The sequence below is a fragment of the Pieris rapae genome, chromosome 2, assembly GCF_905147795.1.
Source record: "Pieris rapae chromosome 2, ilPieRapa1.1, whole genome shotgun sequence".
Taxonomy (NCBI): Eukaryota; Metazoa; Arthropoda; class Insecta; order Lepidoptera; family Pieridae; genus Pieris; species Pieris rapae.
The window spans coordinates 1,086,873-1,112,334 of record NC_059510.1 but is presented as its reverse complement, the minus strand read 5'-3'; the positions used below and the strand labels follow the sequence as shown (position 1 = coordinate 1,112,334).

Genomic DNA, 25,462 nt, shown 5'->3' with positions numbered 1-25,462 from the left:
CAAATAAATGCAGTTCCTAATTTTACATTAACTGCCAGTTCTTTAACCAAAAGCGTAGTTCAGTGCAAGATCTCGTAAGAGACGTCGTTCATTTTTATAGCGAAATGAAAATTTATATTATGAGGCAATAATAAAATTAAACGTTTAGACTCAATGTGAGTTAAATTTGAAGATTCCTTTAGATTAAAGATTATAAGTAAAAACTAAACTTAGATGTATAAGTGTATGGGTTAAGGGTATGTGTATTACAAGATAATTCCATAGGAAAAAAACTAAAAATCTTAGAATTTATAGAAGTATTTTTTAGACAACTTGGGACGTGTCTACTTGGCACAATTTAAGATAGATGTAAAGGATAAAAACATTTAGTTTTTCTCTCTTTGTATTAATTGTATTTTGTTAAACATATTTATACACCCTACATGTACCAATTTGTTTTGGGGCGTTTTCTGTACTTTTAGTTTAAATACAATAAGCAATAATAAATTAAATAGATTTTTTACCTTGTAGTATCGAACTTGTACTGAGGTCGCTTCATGAAGAGCAGTCTTGGAAGGATGTGTATGAACACTCGTTTGACCCACGGCGCCATTCGGTGAGTTTGTGGCGACCGGAAGTGGACATTCAGCACAACCACAGTTACACATATACTGAAAAAATGATCTCTTATATACCAAATATATAAAATATAGATATAATAGTACAAATTCTAATACTTATCACATGGCCGTAGGAATCAAAACTGAAACCCAGATTACCTGGATTTTTATGATTATGTGAGCTAATTGCACGTGTTTGTTTGTTTATCCTACCCTAATCTTCAGAGACCTAACTCAGCGCTAAGTACGACTAATATATTGATATATCATTCAAAACCTCCTTAGGGACCTTAAGGACCCAACAATAAAGAATAATTAGATAAAGTTTAAACTGTGCCTAATAATAAATAAACAAAATTTAGTTTACAGACACATTAACCGAATTAGAACACAACATACAGTGGAAACTCTATATAACGACACTCCAGTGACTGTGAAAGTTTAGACGTTATAAAGAGTTGTCGTTAAGGAAGAAAAAGTTTATTTCAGACCAGTGTTAATTATTACACAAAACGCAATTCGTATTTGAAAACTATTGCTATTTTTGTCTGACGTCTTTTGCTGCACCAGAAATGGTTGTACGTTTTTACTTTTTTTATTAATCTTGTGATATTGAGGCTTGAGTATTATTTATTTATTTATTTTATATGTCACGCTCAAGCATTCCCAATTTGTAAATAAATTACGGATGTCTTATTAAGTTCGGTACGTATGATGCCAATAGTCGAGTTTATTACGGGCTAGGACAATAAAGCGACAAAATAACGTATACAGCTCCGCAGTTTTAAATAAATTTAGCTACCTAAAATTTAATTATCGATATTGTGAGTAGATGTAATGCTATGTAGAGTGTATCATTATATAGAACACGAGCTAAACCAACCAAAGCCGAGTGATTTGGAAGCTTTAGCGGGTTGGTCGTTTAACTGAGGGACGTTACATTAAGTGTATTTATTTATTTTATAAGACAGCATTTTGCAAACAAACTCTTGGATTTGCCTGGTTTATATATGAGCGAGTCCTGGTTATTCTTCTATGTTATTTTACGGCATTAAAATGACAAAAAATGGGAATATAAATATACTATAAATGTTTATAATTTACGTATATTCATAAGTTCTTAATAGTATTACACATGATCAAACTACTGCAAAAATTCCAAATGAATAAACGCATTTAAGTGTCTAAACCACAGCCAAGTACGAGAATATGCTATAATATATACCTCCACGCTTACGATACAGTCTTGTGGTTAATCAAGATATATGCGGTTAGAGGAGGGTGCAAGTAAGCAGTTGTTTTATTAATTAAATCCCTGAATATTAGGGAGACTATGACCTTGAGTCCTTATTAATTTTCATCGCGACTGTTTGTAAAATTACGAGTATTATATATTTAAAGGAAAACAATTTTTCAACGGATTGAAGTTATGTATTATTGTAAGCTTATAATTATTTATAAAAAAGTGTTTTTGTTTAAAAGTGTAAAAGTTATGTTAATAAAAGAGTATTACATATATTTTTATCCTATAAATTCTTTCGCTTTGACCCATGTAACATTTGCTACCTACATTTTTGTTGCTGTTTTGTTTTGTAATTTTATATACGTACCTACATCTGTGCGCTCAAATAATTATTAATCTTAGTTTATATTGTTTCTCAGTAAGTGAATTTTGTATGCATTTCTTATGAGAAATAAAGTTATTCTTATCCTAAAACATACTCATGTTTCTATAACCACTCACAGATATATACTCATTTAATATGATAAACAATAATCCTAACAAATATATATTAAGACAATGCGCGAACATAAAACCGACCATAAAATCAAAACAAAAATTTATGTTTTGTCAATTTAAGAATTTTACATATTATATAATATCTTTTTAAGTAATGACTTGAGAAGGGAATTATAAAAAAAAACCATTAAACATTTCTGTTGTATAGTTCAACCCAATTAAGTTTTAATAATACAAGAGTAAACTTAGTTGATAGATATAAAATAAGGGCTTTTATTATATACGTATCAGAGTAGTAAGAAATCCAAATACCAATAACCCAAATGAAGAAACAATACGCCCTTTTCTTTTATATCTAGGTATTACAAGAGAAACCACGAGTTTTCTTATATCTGACCCGTGTATCGGGTCAAGGGTATCGCTTCAATTAAAAGCAAAACTGAACGACATATTGCAAGAGACATTTTTCTTATATTTATGAAAACCTTTCCTCGCTAAACAAGTCCTTTAAGAGGCAGACTGTTTTATAAAAGGGGCGAACGGGCAGGAGCCCCTACTCTCTTTAAGGACGCTAGACTCTGAATGCTAGACCGCTTAAGAATCATATATATACGATTATAGTTACGTTTTAGTCTATTTTAGAACAAAGGACAAACGGCTCATCTGATGTGATACCCCTGCTCTTGGATACTCTCAATGCCTAAGGGCTCGCGGGTGCGTTGCCGGCCTTTTAAGAATTGGAACGCCCGATTCTTGAAAGACTGAGTCGAATTGGTTCCTAAATACTTCAATGGATAGCTGGTGATATATAGCGGCAAAAATTGCCTTAAAACCCTCAGTTATGGAATTATGGAGTCCCAGGTGATACATTCGATGATGAAACTCAACTGCAGGGATTAGCAAAGCTGCATACTTAGCCAGCGGGTCTAGTCAAGACGGCTTAACAGTAGTGTATGTAGAAAGTGACATGAAACTAAATTTGTATGAAAATGACAGCAAGTAGTTGGTACTAACTGTCGACACTAGCTGTCATTTTCATACAAATTTAGTTTTCGACTTTTTACATACACTACTGTTAAGCCGTCTTGACTAGATCACCAGGAATCAAAGCTTAATACGATAACGGCGATACGAAAGCGAGAGTTAATTTCGATATCGGAGTTTCATTTCCTGATTTAATCTGTTATCTGTGGTACCGATCATGATTAGACGGAGCATCTTGATGTAATTTAGATATAGCTTGTCATTTATATCATTTCAAATTTTTTCATTAAATTATACATCTCTCACTCTATTCCTTATAACCGAGTATATAATTGATTGATATTTGATTGGTAAAATTACTTAAAAAAGAATCTATTTCTGTATTTTAACTGTTCAAAGCTAGTGGTTTCCGTCAACGCACCTGCGAACCTTCTGGCAAATGTAACTATCTATGGGCAATATCATGTTTGCATAAAAAAAGTAATCTTTATTTTATATGAAATTTTATGATCATGGACGGTTAGACTACTATAAAATTATTATGATTCTACTTTGTGGAACTCTTCAGAACTACTGAGGCATATGATCAATAGCATTACTAATTAAATAATCGAAACTGTATTTATTTTATAATACTGTTTATTTATTTATTTGGTTCTAACAATAAATATATATATATATATATATATATAACCAAAAAGAATAAAATTATTGCCCAAAAGTGGTATACATAATATTTTCAAAAAGGTTTTAACATTCCAAAAACAATAAAAATTATTTAATACATTTAACTAAGTAATACCTTATTTGGCTTTGATGTGTGATAGTGTAAAAGTGAGGGTATGTACATGAAGGTGTGTATGTGGGGTACGCTCATGATGCAGGTGGTGTTAACCATATTCCGCGATAGCTTAAACAATTCAATTCAATATTGGCCGATGTATGTTCGGGATGTTTTGCTCCTAATTATACACCAGACTCTATCTATTAATAAAATGCAATATGGTTATAGAATCAGAAAAATATACCTAATAACTAACTAAATTAAAAAATATTATTAAATGGAGTCCCTTTAAACATAGTATTAGAAGGTTAAAGAAAATATCTTCAATATGTGCACTGAAAAAAGGAAACAAAAATAAATAAAATAACATATAAGAGCAATCGAAATTCTAGTAATAAAATCACTTGGCCTTTCCGCAATATTAAACATGTCAGGTTAAATCTGGCTAAATAGTAGGCTGCGCGAAATCCCAGCTGACATCGCATCACGACTAACAGCATTGTGACCCTTCAGTTGAGTACACTTAACTGTATTTTTTTCCTTTTTGTTCTTTTCTGAGCTTTTAGCTTTGTGACTGTGTTGGGTAATTTGGTAGCTTTAGTTATCACTAACTATATAATATTTTTATTTATTCAAAGTTCACACTTTGAATAAATAAAAATATTATATAAATTTATAAAAATGTATATTATCTTTATGGCTACATTTATTTACAGTATATATAGGCCATGCCTGTCTTGGCTGTTAGAAAAACGTACATATATTACATTTGGTATTGTCTTTTATTAACATAACTTTTACAAGTTTAAAGAAAATAATACATAACTTCAATCCGTTAAAAAAGTGTTTTCTTTTAATATTACATTATTAAAAGGGAAGAGCAGAAGTTAGAAACCTAAAACTCACATTATAAACCAGATATTTTTTTACATAAATTCATTTAATAATAAAATATATTGCATTTTAAAAGACCGCAACAATTACGATTGAAAACCACATGCTTAATATACTTATTGCATCTTCTACCGCATTTACCAGAGAGTATTCAGAGTTGTTCTGATTACCTGCAGCTGAGTATTATCATCGGACTTCGATGCAGAATAATTTCACCTGTACCATCTGCACGTCCTATATTATTTATTTATTTATACCCTTATGTCAGAATACAAAATATATAATTTATAACTATTGTTTTTGTTAATCTACGATAACTGATTCTGTGTGCCCCACGGGCAGATAAAAATATTTATTTTTTAATTTAAATTACAATGTTATACAACCTAAAGTATTATAAATGTATTCAAGGACAAAATTAAACGTGAAACCCCATTCATTTCACAATAATGGGATATCACAAACTGTTTGCATATTTTACAAAGGAACGTTTTGCCTAATGTCGTCTGTTTGAAAGTTACTCAATCAAATATCTTGTTTGAGGATTTTAATTTATATGCAAATTGCGGGTTGTAATCCGTGTACTTTCGAGTTTCACGCACACTGTTCGCATGATTGTACTTAAAAATATAAATAAATAATAAAATACAATTATAATAACACGATGACTTTAGGAGGTAAAGCAGAATATACTAATCTATCTAGATTTTAGTTCAATAGGCATAGACACGCTGTTATTACTAACGAAACACACAGACAGAAACATACAAAAATAACAATAATCAAAGAAAAAAAAATAATATGAAAAAAATGAGAGATAACATTTTTTTTTAAGTACAAGGTATGTTTTAAGTATGTAATGCATGTGTGCTGTGGTTGTAATTGGCCCTGGCTGAGCATTATGCTGAGGAGTAGAGTCTAACTTAAAATTTTAATAAATGTGTATATATATGAGAATTGGGACACCGACGACATATAAATTGTTTTTGCATCACACGTTTAATTTGAATGTGGTAGAGGGAAGACGTTTATTGTGTATGACATTTCATTAAATTATTTTAAACATACATGCGTGCTCTTCTCTTTTCAATATGAATAAGTTTTTTATATGGAACAGGGGGTAGCAGAAGGCTTTCAATGGCAGAGGAAGCGCGAGTACGTTGCCTTTTAGAATTGGTCCCGTCTTTTCTTGAAGGACCCCAATTCGAATTAGTTCGGAGATTTTGTCGGCAGCTGGTTCCACATAGTGGTGGCCCGTGGCAAAAACTGCCTTAAAAGCAGTCAGTTATGGAACGACGCACTTCCAGGTGATACGGGTGGAATTTCGTATTCTCAAAGTCAGCTACAGGTAATCTGAACAACTCTGAATACTCGCCATGGTAAATGCGATAGAAGATGCAGAGTGCCCCACATTAATTGCTCACATAGTAAATTGTTAAGTAAAACTTAAACCTGTGGTTTTCAATCGTAATTGGTGGTTTGAGTATCGGTCTTTCCGTATACAATATATTTTATTATTAATATATGTAAAAAAGGTTTAAGTTTAATCTAATAAGTTCTATCGGCCTAGAGAGGTACGGCTACATATATTTTTTTCAAGTTATTGGAAATAAATGTAGCCATAGGTATATACATTTCTAATGGAAAAACAGAGCACTAAATGTTAAGTGATACAAATGTGCCGAAATTTAAAATCATCTCTTTATAATTTTAGTTTAGAAAAGTAATTATTAAAAACAATACTTACCTAATGGATACCAGGATCATGGCGAAGATGAGGTATTTTCCCAAAAGAGGTACCACCAGAGAGGTTGGAGGTATGATCTCCACAACCAGAAGGAAGAACACGTGAAGACTGATGAGTATTGATATTGATAACGTTACCTGGAGATAATATGTACATTATTAATATATAAGAATTCAATCATTGCATCTATTGCCTGCCTGGTTGCCTGGAAGAGATCGCTTGTTAGCGATAAGGCCGCCCGTTGCATCCCTTGTAATTTATATATTTTGTGTTATTTGTATTTCTTTAACAACGAAGTGTAAATAAATAAATAAATAAATATTGTAATAAGTATTTGAAAGATTAAAAGTTTTTAGTATATATTTAATAATAAGTATGCTAATAAATTATCTGTGAGACAGAGCAAAATTAAAATCTTATTCTTGTATATATATAAAATACGCGTCACGTTGTTTGTCTGCTATGGACTCCTAAACTACTTAACCGAATGTAATCAAATTTGCATAGATACCCGCGATATTTTTTTGTTGCAAATTATTTGTTTACTGTCCATCAATTAAAAATTAAAAATATTAAGATCCTAAACCTAGTGCTGGGCAGGCTACTTCTCATTAATTTGCTATATTTGTTTTAAATATTGTAGTATTGTTTGATGATTTGCTTTTTTAAAAGAGTATCGAGAGTTTTTTACGTCGGCTTTTTCTCTCGGCCTACACCCTCTGTCTTCTTTGCCGATGAGTAGGGATGCCTACAGGTTCGAATTTAATGACGTGGAATAAGTGATACCTTGATGATCTTATATTCCAAAATAAACGTATTTTATTTTTTAACCGATTATGATCACTTTTTGTGTGTTTAAGTGGACTTAAGAATCGTCTCATTCTAACATTTAACATACAAAAGACAAAAAATAATAAACTTATAACACAGTTTTTTTACAGTTGTTTTTAATTACAGTTCTGGAGAGTTAGCTAAGAACGCTTAAGAAACAACTCATAATTAATTTTATTATAAAACGCATTTCCAGTTTCCTTATCAAAGTATGGACTTTTAGAGTGATTTGTTTTTTTTTCATTTACGTTACAATGCAAATTACAGTTAATATTTTTTTATAGAAGTTAATATTTTCTCAATGCCAGACGGTTCGCGAGTGCGTAGCCGGCCTTTTAAGAATTGGTTCGCTTTTTATTGATGTACCCTAAGCATAATTGGTTCGGAAATAGCTGGCAGCTGGTTTCACATAATGGTGGTGCGTGGCAGAACCTACCGTAAACAACTTAGTTATGGAATGATGGATCGTATATATATTTTTCTTTCTTTGTAAAACATTAACTATTACTGGACGAAACAAATCTTTGGCTTCAAAAGGAACTGAAGAAATAGCCTTAATGAAATATCATTTCCGCAAAACCAAGGCTGTAGGGGAACATTAACCTAACTAATAAATACGATTGCAATCTAAAAACAAAAACCAATTCGAACGGAAATCTAATTTGCAGATCACATATCTTTAGGTCCCGATATCTAAAAAGATAAAAACTCACATTCGCTCAGCAATAACATTAGCCGATCGCTCATCAGCTCATCGATATCTGGAGAAATTGCTATAATTTATCACTCGCTTCTGAGCTTAAAAGCATCTCATTATTGAAAACGAAGCTTTTGTCATTAAGGACAAAGCAGAAGTTCATTTTTATTTTACCGGAGTTTTCCCCGTGAAACTATTGTTAGCACCTTTAACAGAGGCTAAAGGGTTTTGTTTGAAAGAGAATTATTTTGTTTTCGTGTTATAATGTTTACATAAGTAAATTCATACTGATAAGCGCATTTTATTCAATAGGGGGGGGTAAAGGCTATCACAGTAGCTTCCTTCCCAAATTTAGGTGGTTGCCGGAATAGAGGGAGGAGTTTACTCTTTTTTAAACAATTGGAGGTCATGTCTCCCACGAAAGACCCCTTCACTAAGGATTTCACAGTTCGCTAGTTCGCGAAAGAAATTGTCTTGTGAAGAGGAGGTTGAAGTTTGCCATCAAAATTTTATTATACACTAGATGACCACATTGTATCATCTGCATATATTTGTGTCAAAACTTTATTCAAATTTTATTTATTTATTTAGTTATTTGATTAAAGTATTTCCACAGCTAATCATTAAACAATATTCAAAGAATTATATTATATACATAAGCTAAAACGGAATACACATTGAAAGAGAAACATATAGCACAGTTTTACACAGCAAAAATTCATAATAAATTTTAATTTATAAGCTCTAAGATTGATTGATTGTTAGACTATAATATATATTTAATATGAAGGAAGAAACAAAGCCATTATTAGTAAAATATACCTGAGTTTTTAAATATTTTTTAAAGAATTTTTTAGTCACATTAAATATATCGATTTCCTGGTAATTTATGTTGTAATCTGTAGGTATCCGATGCATAACCGAGTTGTATAAATAGTTTTTAAAGCCAACAACAGATATAGGACTACAGCTATAAAACATACATTTCTTCTGGCATATATTACAACCAACTCTTCTTATTTTGAAAAAAGTCTCTCAATTTCCAGCTAGGAAAAGTTTTTTTTTTTGAAAATCCAACTGTATTTTTATTTTTTATGATTTTCACCGATAAATCCTTCCCTGAACTTCCAAAAATATTATAAGCTCATATTAAATACATCGGTGCAGCCATTCACGAGTTTTAGTAAGTTTAGTACTATATTTAGCCAATTATTACTTAAATCTCTCTTAATTTTAAATAGTTTTAGATTTCCTTTCGGATTGAAAATAAATTTTGTAACATCGTTAAGACATCATTAAAGATGAACGCGTAGAAGAAATGAGTTCTAAGAACTTTGTACTCATTTATTGAAAAGTATAATTTAATGAAATTCTACATTAAATTTTGAACTTTGTTTTTCGTAGTATGTACTAAGACGCCAATAAATTTTAATTATTTAAGTATTTTGTTTTAAGACAGTGTTTTCTTCCCAGGAATTTAAAGTGAATTTATTCTCCGAGAAAAGCTTTTGTAAGCAATTTCTTCAAGATTTTCAGAAATGTTTAAGTACGGCTACTTACTTAATTGAGCATTTCATTTAAAAAGATCACCATAAATTTTCAAAGATAAAAATGATCACTGCCTGCTTCCTTGTTTATTAAGTAACATAAGATAGACAGGTATCATTTATCGCAGCTTGAATCAATATATCGGGTACTTAATTTACGTATTGATTTTAATATGTATTGTATTAAAAATAGAATATATGTTATCTTAAATTAAATAGTATTTTATATGTACGTACCTTTTCTCCACTATCTGAAGGCAGGTAAAATGTGAGAACGGTTAAAAATGAGATGCCCATGCATGGTATGATGATGTTCACAGTGTAGAAGAGAGTCTTTCGCCTCATGGTGATGTTGAACGTGATGTCCAGGTAAGGCTCGTCACAGCAGGTGTAGAACTTTTCGTTCCTGTATATTTTTTATATATTAGAAAATATTTCAAAGTATAAACGTCCTCTCAAACTGAACACTCAAACTGATCCATATCATAAAGTAGTAAATAATATTATAATAGTCCAAGTAAGTCTAGATGAAACATTGCGTTCATATTAATGTACATTTTTATGGACGTAGATCTCTAAGAAAATTGTTAAATCGATCTATGAAAAATAATGCTAAAAGTGCTTCGGTACATAAAAAGAAAACTTATACGGACATTTCGCGTGACAAATGTCCCGCATAAAATATATGAAACATGTCCCGCTAAAATATTCGAAGTGTGAGAGATAGGGTTCATGTGTTTATATATTTTATAGTTGGCAAAAGAACTAAGAAATTATACGATAAATGTATGATTTATGAGCTTAGTTCAGCGACGTTACTCCGAATCCCAGTTGTAAGTTTTTAATGGATCTTCGCTGTTTGCCTGAAGCCCCTAGACAGGTTATTTCGACAACAGTAGCCCAGCTTGAAACGGGTTTTCCCCACGTCTAGTACAACATCTTCTGCGATCGCCTGAAGGTCGAAAGACGGAGTAATGCCCGAGTTAGGTTTTCAAGCTAGGATAGAAAGGTAGTGTCAGGAAGCTAGCCAGTACTTGTCTTTATAACTTGGAATGTCTAAAGCCAGGGTGGCTTTACACAGAGATCACGGTACAGTTGTATAAACTTTAAATTAATATCCATACTAAGTTTTAAAAAATAAACCAGTGGCACTACAACCTCTTTAGGTCTTGGCCTCAGATTTCTGAATCTGTTTCATGATCATTTTTAAATCTAATAGGCAAGAAGGTGGTCAGCCTCCAGTGATCACACACGCCATCGACTTTTTGGGTCTAAGACATGTCAGTTTCAGTTTCCTCACGATGTTTTCCTTCACCGTTTGAGCAAATGTTAAATGCGCACATAGAAAGTAATTGCATACTTAGTTCTGGCATCTTAGATTCTCAAAAACACGTCGCGGTGACAAAAATAAACAAAACCTGTTTGCTAGCCAACTAAAAACTACCTTCGCCGGCCACATGAAGCTAGTACACAAGCCAGGATAGTAAAAGGTGGGGGGCGCTTCTATCCTAAAAAATAGAACTCCATTCAATAAAAACTATCCTGGCTTGTAAACTAGATCCCTAGTTTAAGCTTAGAAATGAAGCCAGTTTTGTCTATACGGAGCTGGAAGTACCAGCTTGCTAGCTTACTGAGTCTTGTTCGCTAGCTTTAAAAACTGGCCTCGTGTAACTCGGGCATTAGACTTCCAAGACACTATTTCACAAATAGTAGCAGAGAAATATATTTATTTTTTGTTTGTTGAAAAAAAAAAGAGATATATAAAGTCCCAGGACACTATGGCAGGGGAGTAGAGTGAAAATTCATAGTAAAAAAAAAACTCGGGCATTAGGGACCTCACATCTTTACCCTACTCAGCGTTTGCTTTGCCACAAGGGCGGCTTTTGAATCTATCGTTATCTAACGTGATGGGTATATCTGAATCCGTGGACTGTCGGAGTCTCATACGGGTCTTTTTTCTGATAGCCTCTGACTAATGTATTTTCTTTCAAAAAAATTTTTTTAATTATTATTTTTTTGTGATCTCTAGTGTTTTCTATCGTCTTTTAAAATCGTTGTTGTAATTGTTTTATCTTTCGTATATGAACTATAAAATTCTTTGTTTTGGGCTGTTTTTGAAACAATTAAAGGACAGTTATGTAATTATAACTCGTACATATATTTTTTACATATCTTGTATTTGAAATGTTTCTATCATGTTTCCTTATTGTCCAATAAATTACCTCTTACGGTGAAGAATTCAAAATTGACGTCTTTCATGTGCCTGATCACTTGCATATCATGATCAACTGGTATTTCTCCCTACGCAACAATATAAAGCTTAAATCCATAGTCATAAACATACTGTTTGTGTGTACATGTTTTACCTGCAGGCTTTTTTGTTCACATTATACCTTTGAAATTATAAAACCTTATAAAAAAGAATGACCTATATCCGTCGAAAGCTGCATTTATAATTAATAATTATAAATAATTTTTTAAAGTTCCCATTATATACTTTCTAGAGTTCACATAGCTATATCAATACACAATGGGCAGGCCGTCATGTAATGTATTGACAAAACTAGACTTCGCTGAATCCTCTCCACGATAATTATTTTTTAAATGAAATGGAAAGTTCCAGAAAATTCTTTACCTAATAGGGGTTAATACAAAATACGAAGTAATGTAAATAACAGTATCTCACGTTGACTTACTGTGTAATAACAAAAATGACACTCATTTGTTTTGTGATTTACACAGTTAAAGTTTGAGGCTTTATTATTATTAACGTCAGGCGTCACAGTATAATTATCAGTACATTCAAAGAAATTACTGCTTAAATTAAATAATACTAAAATTATAAAGAAAACATCAACAATAAATTAAATATTTCATGACTTTCAGAAATGTCTATGAACAAACAAAGAAACATTAAATTAAAAGGCTGTATAGACAGATTTTGTTTCCGGAATCCGCAACAATGTAATTATATGACCTTGGTAGGCGTCCAAAAAGAAAAGGCGAACAATGGAACGAAACGCTTTGGCCAAGTGGAGGCGATAGCAATGTAAATTCGGTGTCGATTTATCAGGACAAGGCCGGCTTACGAAGCTCACTATAAATATAGCTTAGGTATGTAAAACATTTCGTAGCGGATAATATTTTGAAATACATGAATATACAATAAGTATGAATGTTTTTTTTCATATTAGGTTCGACAATGTGAATTAATAAAAATCTGTTAGTTGGATAGTGGGAGTCAGTCTAAAGGCGTCTTATTAAATGTTTTTTTTTAAGTTAAGAATACCATTAGCACGGCTCAGCAGACAGATGTATTTAGTTGCACACTGGCTGAATTCACAAGAATTGTATTATTTATAATTAGTCATAAAATTCTGTAGGTTTTAAATTTTTACTTATTATGGTTATATAATGTTTTTAGTTTAATTTTCTATTGGATTAGTATTAAGTTATTGCAAACATAGACTCAAAAACAAACTTCGCCATAGCAAAACGATGGAAGTAAAACTAGCGTGTTAAATTTTGAGTTTGAATTAAAGTAAATTAAATTAAATTTTTTTTTATTTTTATAGAATTCAATTTAATTTTTTTTTATTCTGTTCTATAAAAAAAATACTAGAATTGAGGCATGTGTCAGGCACATATGGCAGTGTAGAACCAACCAAGATGTTCCCAATAAAGCAAATAAGTTACAATAAAACACATTTGTGTATGGCTTAACAGCGGCCACCTGCGTTTTCAGAAATTACCATTGCACATATTTTTAGTAAGCATTACGAGTTGATATATTATTTCTAATATATATTGTTTTTCTGTTGTGGTGAGGTCAGGTCAATTGAAGTTTGATCCCCAGCAAACATTGTTTTGCCTTAGAAAGCCTAAAACTATATAATTAGCGAAATTTATCTTACGCCAAATCCCTGCTAGATTTATGTGAATAAAAATTTACAAACAAACATACAAACATTATGACTGTGGGAAAATGCGAAACGGTAATTCTTATTGTTTCCGATTTCGTAAGGGTTTCGTTTTAAGTCTTTGGGAAGCTGTTTATGAATTCGCAAAGCTTTCACCTTTTGTATTCTTTGATTGTCATAATGTAGGCCTTTTTCAGTTGAGGCTTTTCACTTCCGTTCTATAAATGTTTAATTAATCTACGGTTTTTTCTTAATATTTCTGAGATGCAAGAAAGCAGGTAGAAATTCAAACGAATGTTGAACATTGCAAAAATTCAAATAAACAGTTTTGGAGTCGCATTTACGTTCGGCTTCCAACCCGAAGCTGCTTTTTCTTTAAGGTCACTCGTGGATCTCAGTAAAAGAGACCCAAAGTCAGTCAAGTTTCGCAAACCCATGTAACAGTAAAAAAAATATATATAAATACTTGCATATATACGGACTGCCACAGTAAATATATTGCATAGCATTTATATCAACTTACGCAATTATAATTATTCATTTACTTTTTATTTATGCAGTTTTTTTTTCTTCGATATTAATTTAATCTAACACTCTTCCAGACTCATACTAACACGCCTATCTCGCTCTAACGCGTACCGGCTACACCGGCTGCGCTTACGGTACGTCACCGATCTTGTGAGAGAGATGGGAATACGCAGTATGCGTTCTGTCCCACTCAAACCCACCTGCGCTACATCACCGATCACGCCGGACCAATGTGATTCGCAGTATGCCTTCGTTCCCGTTCTAACGCGTATGGTGCACTTATTTTACGTCATCGTGTGTTAGGTTTTTTTTCGTTACAGAATTTCTTGTTTCGGTCGCCGCACTCCAAGCCCGCGATAAAATCTATGCTTAAAAATATATTGTTTTTTAGATAAACACTTCTACCCTAGCTTCGACTGTTAAGTCGATCTAAATTCACAAGAGTGCATAAGAATAACATAAAAAATTAATTCGGATGAACAAATTATCTCAATGGTCACGTAATATTCATCAATACAAAGACGCGTGTTTGCAAAAAAACGATTCGATCGTAAAGTAATACGAAAGAAATGGCCGAAAGCCCTCGTCAAGGCTTACCCGCGTGATTCGAATATTTACTTTTTGTGCCAAATTCGATCATTATACGTAATTGAAAGGAATCGTGTCTGAATTAATGGCGAATGTTTTTGTATGACATGAAATAGAGCATTTTTGGTTTGTTACCAAACATTTAGTTACATATCGAGTGTGCTCTTTCTTACAACGATAAAACTTGAATTATTTAATCGATTTTTTTGAATATCATATACTCAATTAAGAAATGTTTAAATTATCTAAGGCTAAGGGATCATTTTTTGAATGTCTTCAATTACCCCAAACAATGTATTTAATTAACCCAAACATAAACCAGGAAACCCAAGTTTTTGATTTTAATTCCGACCACTCGTTCTTGACTTAGTCAAGGGTTGACGGTAAATTCAAATTCAAAATCATTTATTCACAATGTACACTTATGAAAGTACGAACAGAAATGTATATGAAATGCTTCTATTTTTAGATTTACTGCTAGTTCTCAAAGCAAGGATGTAGAAAGGAAGAGAAGAACTGGCAATAAACAAAATAAAGCCACCATACTTGTGTTATTATTTTTTGCTACAGTCACATAGAGTTTAATATTATATAATTTAGAAACCAGTGTTATTTGAAGAATACATAGCCTAAAACGCACTAAATGAAAATAAAGTAGCAATTCAAATTATTTCTTATACGTATTCATGTTTTTTACACAAACATATTAAAATAAAAAAATAAAAAATATGTTTATAAGATAGACAGGTATCACTTATTCCAAGACATTATACACACATATACACATACATATTTGAACCTGAAGGCATCCCCACTCATCGGAAAAGAAGACAGAGTGTGTAGGCCGAGAGAAAAAGCCGACCTAAAAACTCACGGTATTCTTTTAAAAAAGCAAATCATCAAACATCAAGCATTACACATCATAAAGATAATGAGTTTAAATTTACATGATTACTATATATATAACTAAGTAATTATGTATTTAACTCTGAATACACAAACAAGAAACTTTATAATGGCAATATTACGAAGGAACCGGAAATATATGTTTGTTTGTGAGAGTTACGAGATACTGTAGTAAACGAGATTTACTCGATTTACGTGCTAGGGGTGCGGCTTATAACTATCTATTTCATAGATCTATTTCGTGTAGGGTTACCATATCACATCAAAGCGTTTGTCTATTTGTTCCTAGAAAATTCTTTATTTTTATTTTTTTTTTCATCTTTCTATCTTCTATTCTTGCTTATGAATTCTCCCATCATTCTCCAATTTTTGCTTTCTTTTGCATGAAGGATATTTTGGTATTGAATAAAGCAAACTATTAAATCAAATTAAATTTATTCATATTGACAGTTTCAAATACATAGTTATGTAAATTTATAAACCTTAATTTTAAAAATAAATAATTATCACTTGCGTAGAGGGGAGCTATACAACATATAAACTGGTAATATTAGTATAAGTATTTCTGAGTATAATGTAACAGCTGCGCTATGATTTGCATTTTCAAACTTTTGATTTAATTTAACAGAAGCTGAACGTATGCTGAGTCACTGTCGAACCGCGAAGAGGGGTAATCTATTAGAGAATTCCATCATTAATATTAGGTTTTTGAAGTGAAACTTCTTTATCGGCGTTGGAAAAAAAAATACCGTCACATTTTTCGGTTACGCGTCAAATTTTTCGTTACGTGCCCTCGTTTTCTTGTCCCTACCACGGCTGATTCGAAGTGATTCGAAAATATATAAAAATAAATAAAAATAAAATACGTTTATTTTGGAACATAAGATCATCTAGGTATCACTTATTCCACGTCAATCAATTCGAACTTGTAGGCATCCCTACTCATCGGCAAAGAAGACAGAGGGTGTAGGCCGAGAGAAAAAGCCGGCGTAAAAAACTCTCGGTACTCTTTTAAAAAAGCAAATCATCAAACAGTATTTAAAACAAATATATCAAATTAATTAGAGGTACACTATTACACGCACACTTTTTTTATACAGAACTGATATACTCTAAATACATAGCCTATTGGAGGGTGCGCTTGTCCAGGAGATGCTTAACCACCTCTTAAGTGAACCATGATGTAGGTAGGTGTGTATACGATTTGTACGATTCAGACTATATTTAAATATATGTTTAACGAGAATTTGTATAACCAAAAGAATGCGCCGAATGACGCCATTACAACAAATCCAAATTGCGATTCCCGAATCATAACTATATTATTGTTTACATGAGTTTTGCACATTTAATAAAATGTATCTGAAAGATTAATAAGTAATAAATATTCCTCAACATTTATACTGGATCAAAGTTCAATTGAACGGTTAACACAATTAAATAATTAGTTAAAAATCCATAGTTAAATTAAAGTATAGCCACCCTACGCTTAGTATTGAGACGATACAAACACACTATCCAATTTGTGTTCACTTAACGTTAGGGCTTAGTGTGCGGTCAAACAACCGATCCTAATTCTTACCGACATAATGGACACCCAAAATGAAGGTTTGCATTCTGTAATCTGATTAAATTATATTAGAAAATTCTGTTATGTCCTTGGGACCATTTACTCATAAACGTATAAAATAAATTAAATTAAATGCAATTTCTAGGATTGCTACAAAAAAAATAATACGTTTATGTACTATTATTTTTGAGGGGTTTGCTTACTTTTGCTGAGATGAGGAAGGGGGGGGGGATAAATTGCAGTAAATCTGTTTACTTTACTTGACTTATCCTTACCAAAAGTAAGTGAGCACAGAGCACAGCTTCTAACGTAAGATCTTATAATATTAAGAATCCAGATTAGTCAGATATGCCTAATGATATATTATATGCCTAGATATGCCAGATTTAGTATTCAATTTAATTACTTTTAAAGTTAAATCATTGGATTAATCCAGCCGGGTCAGAGATTTATCTTATTCTGCGATCAAACGACTCAACTAAAGTTAAAATTAATCCCTATTTTCAGTCTACGTTAACTTAATAATATACAAATCTTCGTCCGAAGAGGAAAGTTGGAAAAACTGGGCCGAAAATTGTGAGGTTATTTCACTTTTTAATCTTTGGGGGATCTTAATTACAGACGCATAGGCCTCATCTTTAAGGAATTTTTGTATTATATTATATCTATTTGGCAGTTTATTATATATATGTTCGTTTTCACATAATTCAATTGTAAATATTCTCAGGGAATTCATTTAACCTAGATAATAATGCAATGTAATAATGATTGCGCCATGTATCTACAACTTAATAGTGAGTGCTTTGTGCGTTTTTGTGAATTACTGTCATGGAGGTATCAGTGTAACATCTCATATTGTTCTCCAAATCCTTACGGGTGATAATTGTGTTCCTTACTTCTTGGTAAGGATTCATCGTAACGAGGTATATACTCAAGACTTATTCTAGTATAAGATTGTGTACTAATAAGCGTTCTTTGTGGTATAATACTTAAGATACTTAACATGTGAGTGCTTAAAAAAGCTTGTAGTGTGCCAGTACTCTGTAACTTCCAATAATGAATCAGATGATACAGAGTTTAAATTGAAATTGCTTATCGTATTGTTGCTGTAACAATCTCTATCGCTCCTTAAAGGTAAAGAGTACCAATGCTGGACCGATGTTATAATTGCCGATGGCTGGCCATGCGTCATAATCGTGAACTGGTGCTATTTGTCGACTGGTCGTACTTGAATTCGTGTATGCGGTGATATTAGTTGTTTATTTGTTTATACGTATTTGCGTACTACGTACTCGTGAGAACAACGAGTATGTAAGTGCGTGCTCCTATTTCACCATGCCTCCTACTGATAGAGGACAAATCTTTGTTTTTAATTTATTTTATTTTTCTTTATTACTCAATATATTAAATGGAACATGGTGTAGTGGTTGCAGCTCCTTACAAACGTTGTGTAAAAAAAAATTGGCGATTAAAAAGAGTGGCGAAGAGTTTATTGCCAGTTCTTCTCTTCCATTCTACGCCCTTGATTTGAGAACTGGCAGTAAATGTAAAATTAAAATCATTTAATGTATATTTCTTTTTTTGACTAGATCATAAGTGTACATTATGTTACCTATATAAATAAATTATTTTTGATTGATTGTTAAAACAAGATGTTATATCGTGTTAAAGCATGAAACAAAATGGACATTATCGATAATGGCGGAATGAAATATTGTCTATTGCGTTCTACGTTTATTGCGAAAACTAATTTTGCATTAATTTGGGATTCAAATCTCCAGTGTCTATAAGGGTAAATGATCGAGATAAAAATTCATTCTTCGTGATACATTTACAATTAAACTCATTGACTTATTAAATTATGTCTAACGTTTGACTTTCAATTATAAAGAAACTGTTGCGATTAGTTAGGGTCTCACTTAAGAGCACAATTATATTTTAAAGCTTCATATTCTACATTCTTTTTTATATATTACAAAAGGCCGTCAACGCACACGCAGGCATCTGGTAGTTATTCTACTACTAAGCGTTTTAAGGCAGTTTTTACCACTGACGAATTTCCGAACCAATTTGACAAGACATGAGATTAAGAATTCTTAAAAGGCTGGCAGCGCACTCGTGAGCCCTATGGCATTGAGTGTCCAAGGGCGCCATCAGGTCAATCTTCGCTCATTTGCACCTTGTTTTATTCTTTACTGACTTAAATAATGCCTTAATGAACGACTTTATTTATTTGACCACTGTTAAAATAATTTTAGTTCTAACTGCACAAGACAGTTTGACAACTTGATTCTGTGTCCTGCGATTTCGGATCCAGTTTATACTTTATTGATTAGTTGCAAGGTTTTTTGTTTGTGAAGTTTGACGCGTAACCGGTAAATGTGATGATGCGTACGGCGTAAACGGAAAATGAACGGTATTTTTTTTCCAATGCCGATAATGAAATTCTACTTCAAAAATCATAGCGCTGCAGACCACAGATTTCTATATCAGTTTCATGACCATCTCGCCAATCTAATAAGCAAGTATATGATCAGCCTCCTATTCTTGACACACGCCGTCAACTTTTGGGTCTAAGGCATGCCGGTTTTGGTTCGAGCGAATGTTAAATGCACATGCAAGAAACTCCATTGATGCACAGCTGGGGATCGAACCTACGACCTCAGGGATAGCCACACGTTGAAGCCACAAGGCCAACACTGGTCATTCAAGTAACTAGAAGACTATTCTGATGTAAAACAAACACTTTTAACAAAGGATATTCATTAACGGTCTGTTTAATGAAGCTTTAATCACTGATTAAGTACCTTGTAAAACTGGAGAGTACAAAAAGGAGAGGAAGGAGAGGGTACTTCAAAAAGCCGTGACAGCGACGTGGTTATTAGAATTGATTAAAACATTTCTGTCACTAAAAATTTCGCTAAAACTTATTCTTATTTTTAAAATCTCATTTTTTTATGTAATAAGAGGCAATCTGGCAGGAGGCTCATCTGATGTTGAGTGATACCGCCAATGGATACTCACACTGCCATAAGGCTCGCGATTCCGTTGCCTGCCATTTAAGAATTGTTACGCTTTCTTGAAGGACCCTAAGTCGAATTGGTTCGGAAATACTTCAGTGGGCAGCTGGTTCTACTTAGTGATGGTGCGCGGCAAAAACTGCCGCAAGAAACGCTCCATTGTGGAATGGCGGACGTCGAGGTGATACGGATGTTATTTCTATTCCATCTCGTCCGATAGTGATACAAAATAAAATATTCTTAATTATTAATTTTATTTGGATATAAAAGCATGAAAGTATAGTAGATATCTTACGTAAGATTGCTAATTACTATTTTCACAGCGTCTCGAGGCAGACGCAATTCTATCCTCGTTTCATTAATTTAGCAAGTGTCTACGATGTAATGGAATGGAATTATTTTTCCTGTTGTATTATTGCTGTCTTCTTTATACCAATATAACATGTCAAATGGCCGAACATTTTTCAATGACATTAACATAATAATGCATATAACTACTCATATTTGATGATTGCAAACATGCTATTCTTAAGCAAGACTTAAAATGCTGTGTGTCAACTGTCAAAAGTGTAATTGAATTTTCAAAAGTTTAGATTATGTTTCTCTTGTAATGTATATATCTTGTATTTTTCGTTATGATTATTTTGTTAATATAATTGGAAAAAATAAACAATGCTGTATTTATTTTCATAATTTGCTTGTCATATTGCTAGCAAAATAAATAAAAAAGTAACATTCTATAACATAACCTAAAGTATTTATATCGTGAATGGAAAAATATTTTCTTTATTGGCGCGTTGGAGTATGGATGGGAAAATACTTTGTGATTGGCAATTTCTATATAATATCGTAAGAGAATTTTTCTATTACATACGATTGTTGCCTTAAAGTAGGTTGTGTAAATATAAGCGTTTCTTTGCCATATCAAATTACAATTGTTTTTTCATATACCAGTATGAATCAAATACGTCTTGTCGGGGACATTTGTCAAATATATAAGAGTACCTATTCAATTTCTTGCCAACACAATTCTGATTTAGTGTTTATTGTAAACAGACATGACTTTAATAGAAACAGAAAGAAGACAAAGAAAATATTAAATTGTATTGAATGTATCGTAGAACAGTTTCATAGAAATTTCAATGAATAATTATATAAATTTACAATTAGCAGCAGAATAGCCAATCAAATCCAATCAAGTCTTCCTACAACTTCGATTTTCTTCCCTTTGAAGTAGAGACTCTTGGGCCATGGGGTTCAAGAGCACAGGCGGTAATTGAAGATTTAGGTTGGCCTGGTAGAGTTGGTGCTGTCCTCACTCAAGGAATAAGTATCGCATTACAGCAAGAAAATGCCGCCAGCATTGAAGGTGCTCTGCCATTTATGAACCAAACTTTTTAATTATGTTTTAATTTTTCTTCGTATTAATTATTATTTACTTTTCTTATTATCATTTAGGTTAAAAAAATTGTAAAAACTGTTTATTTGATTGTTATGTTAAGGTTTTAAAAAATCGATAATTTATAATAGAAAAGATACAAATGTGTTTTGTAGTCAAAGACAGTAACTCCCGAATATTAATATGACTTTATCTATATTTATCTACATTCACTTTGCATTGAATCCGTATGGTTTAGTTTTGAAGTTTAAAATATAAACCATTTGGCACGAAATGCAACTTCCAACTCCGCCCAAGAAACATTTATAAGATTGTCTTAAATGATAATATAATACAGGCGTGCCACATTTTTTTTATAGAACAGGGGGCAAACGGGCAGGAGACTTACCTGATGTTAAGTGATACCGCCGCCCATGGACACTCTCAATGCCAGAGGGCTCGCGAGTGCGTTGCCGGCCTTTAAAGAATTGGTACGCTCTACATTACATTTACATCTCACTTACCAGGTGGGGTGTGGCCGAACGTCTGTCCAGTTTTGGATAAAATAATATATTAAGTGAATATATCACATGTTGGATGCAAGGCTGGTGATATTTTCCCATAACGGTTATATACCCATAGAGACTTATAGATTGAGAGCCCTAGTAGAACATAGAACTGCTGGATTATAATAAAATCAACTCACCTAACAGCAGGCACTTCAAGAATATCCCATTCAACAGACATGTAGAATTCTGACAGATCGACTCCCACAGAGACGATGTTGCTCCCCGTTTGCTCATCCATGTGCCGAAGGTCCACCTGCACATACTTCACTCATCATCTTGCATTGGCAGGGGTTAGAAGAATGAGCATCTAGATTTGTATTTTCATGTTTTTCATAATAAAAAAAGAGGCTTAAAGAAAGCTAGTCAAGATCGGCAGGGCTATAACGTAGTCTAGAGTGCTAGAAGTATTATGTCACGATTTTTTATTACCTTAAAAGTTCCTATTGAGCTTTGAAGGGGCTAAAATAGGTATAACATACCAACACTTCTCTTAAAATAAGATTACATGGATTATATGACACGGGTGCGTCAAAAACATAGCGTTTAGCTTATCTTAACTCTTGAGTTATTGAGAGATGTTTAAAGTGCGTAGAAAATAGTAATATACAATTGATAGCTGTATAAATATTAAATTTTTGTTAACAGCCAGTTATAATCAGATGACTAAATTAAATAGCAAATAGCCCTGTAGATGCTTGTACTATTGGTATTACTTTACTTTTAATTATTTTGTTTTGTTGAGATTGACAATATCTCGTGCCGATCTGGCGTTGATAGGATGTTGAACTTGATTTAAATATTTAATTAAAGTATGCTCATCCTTCTTTATTATAAATTTAAAGTGGAATGGAAAGTCTCAAACGACAAAACTTAATTTCAATTGAGTGAGCATTAAAGCTCTGAATTTTTCAATCAATCATTCATCATTCTTTTTCGTCATTCTTTTATTCTTCAACTGAATAGAGATATTAAGACATTATATAAAATATCCTAAAATACAAATCACACAAATCACAAATACTTAAAAACTAATTATTTATAATTTTATTTTAGTCGACATTTTAAATTGTTTAGTTTAGAAGCAAAAACACTACATTTACGTCAAACAAAATTCAATTTATGCGGCAACGTTTATCACATTTTGTTTCGACGCAAATTTCATTTTATTTAGAGTTTTTAGTTACAATTTTATTCGATACATGCACCTGTCACACAATGTGTACGCATACAGTACGTAGACATTGTTTACAAATTTTTATCTTATTTTATCTTACGTTATTACTTACCACAAAGTGTGCAAAGTATCATGTACCTATAATTTATCCACACACATCTCGTACAACGGCAAAGATGACAACAACATGCCAAACGCACTTGACACAACACCTATGTAAAAGACGATGGAGTCGATATTCTGATTTTAATTCAGCAAAAGAACGTCATTTAGGACCTCGGAAGCACCGGCTCCGCCACGCTAGTGTTAGCCGCGAACGAGTCGTCGAACGTGCGACTTTATTGCGACTCTACGCCTAATCTTTGTGTATGACAATTTTGAAACGACTCCAATCTAGACTAGGCGCTAAGTTATGTCATGCAACGCACGTCTTTTTGAATCTGTGGTGGCAGCATTATGAGTAATTTAAAATCTCCAATTACCAATCTGTTTTAAAGAATTTATATCCTAGAATAGAAATTCTGTTATGACAGACAATATTGTAAAGGAGCAAGGTAAAACGATAGCTATTCAGTTGATACATATAAGTTGTATGTAAACAGTAAAAACCTCATTCAGAAATTGTAGATGCCGTCACCACTTCAAAGTTCCATAGTTTGTTAAGCTTTTCATATATTGTTATGTTGTCTTTGTTTCGTCTTTGTTGTTATAAATATCATGCAATGAGCGACACCGATCTCAAACAGCCACTAAAGTAACTAAAGGGAAAGGTATAAAATATGCTGATGACTGTAAAGTGTGAGCCGCGGGCGAGTCGTCATACCGCGGTGTGTCGTTGTGTGTGTGACGGCCGCGCCGCTGTGATCGGGAATGCAATCGTGGGAGAGAAGCGGCCATGCAGTTAGTGATGTAGTGTAAGCATGCACAAGCGTTATGTGTGTTTATGTGTGTGTCGCGGGCGGAGCCAGCCGGGAGGGGTGTCTGTCACGGTTGAAGCCGCTCCACGCCCGTCGGCTGCGCCACATGAAGGCCAGCTCGAACCACGCGTGAAACGGCTCGCTCCATTCAGGAATGTCGGGGAGGGTTGAATAGTGAAGTTGCATCCCATATCACCTGGCATCAAATTTTATACCTTTCCGTGTCGAGCGAGGGACGCCGGTCGGGTGGGGCGAGGGTCGCCCGACCGTTCGAGGACTCGCAGAGTCAACCGCTACTCCACATACTTAAACAATCAACTCAATTGAACACAGAGCTGGGCCGGGCGAGGAGCGTGTGAGCACGCTGGTCGCCCGAGCGCCGTCGCCAATAACAAGGACAATACGACGATTACGTTCGAGCGGTTAGCTACTGACATCGGCCTGCGGGGCCCTACGGCTACGGCCCACGCGGGAAGCGGCGTACAGCGGGGCGTCACCTTGAAGCCGTCATACGTCCAGCTGCCTAACTTAAGCACACAGGTTTGCACGTCGTAAGGAAAGAACTCGACGTCGATCGAGCAGGAGGATTTATAGACGGCTGGCGGCTGCCACACGACCATGCCGGTGTAGTAGACGATAGCCTTCGTCATCAGGGTCACCTCGTAGTTGCCATCGGCGCTGCGGACAAACAGAGGCATGAGCGCGCGGTTGCTTCTCGCAATTACCTTGAATCCGTCGTACGTCCAGCTACCGAACTTTAGGACGCACGTTTGCTCGTCGAACGGAAAATATTCAACGTCGATTTCGCAGGAGGACTTGTAAATTGCTGGTGGCTTCCATTCCACCAGCCCCATGTGGTAGATGGTCGCCTTCGTTGCCAGCGTTACCTCGAAGTTGCCGTCGGCACTGTAATGGTAAGATCTGTTTATATGGCCCTTAAGATATAGCAATTTTTTGGAAGCTGACAGAAATTGTTTTATCTTAATAGTTTAGGCGTTAAGTACAAATTTATTTATTTTTTTTAAATTGGTTATTCTCACATTCTTGTACACTAAGGGCCTGTTTCAC

At 33.4% G+C, this 25,462-nt stretch overlaps 1 protein-coding gene across 2 annotated transcripts in view; it reads right to left on the bottom strand.

Annotated features, from left to right (window-relative positions):
- The window catches only part of LOC110992573 (acetylcholine receptor subunit alpha-like), a 68,310-nt gene that overhangs the window by 12,817 nt on the left and 30,031 nt on the right, over window positions 1-25,462 (bottom strand). The window contains exons 3-7 of one of the 2 annotated variants that reach the window (XM_022258446.2): window positions 25,120-25,300; window positions 22,441-22,556; window positions 10,062-10,230; window positions 6,750-6,886; window positions 504-650 (exon numbers count right to left, since the gene is read on the bottom strand). In XM_022258446.2, the coding sequence (XP_022114138.2) occupies window positions 504-650; window positions 6,750-6,886; window positions 10,062-10,230; window positions 22,441-22,556; window positions 25,120-25,300 (750 nt within the window). The other variant, XM_045634073.1, reaches the window with a different exon arrangement.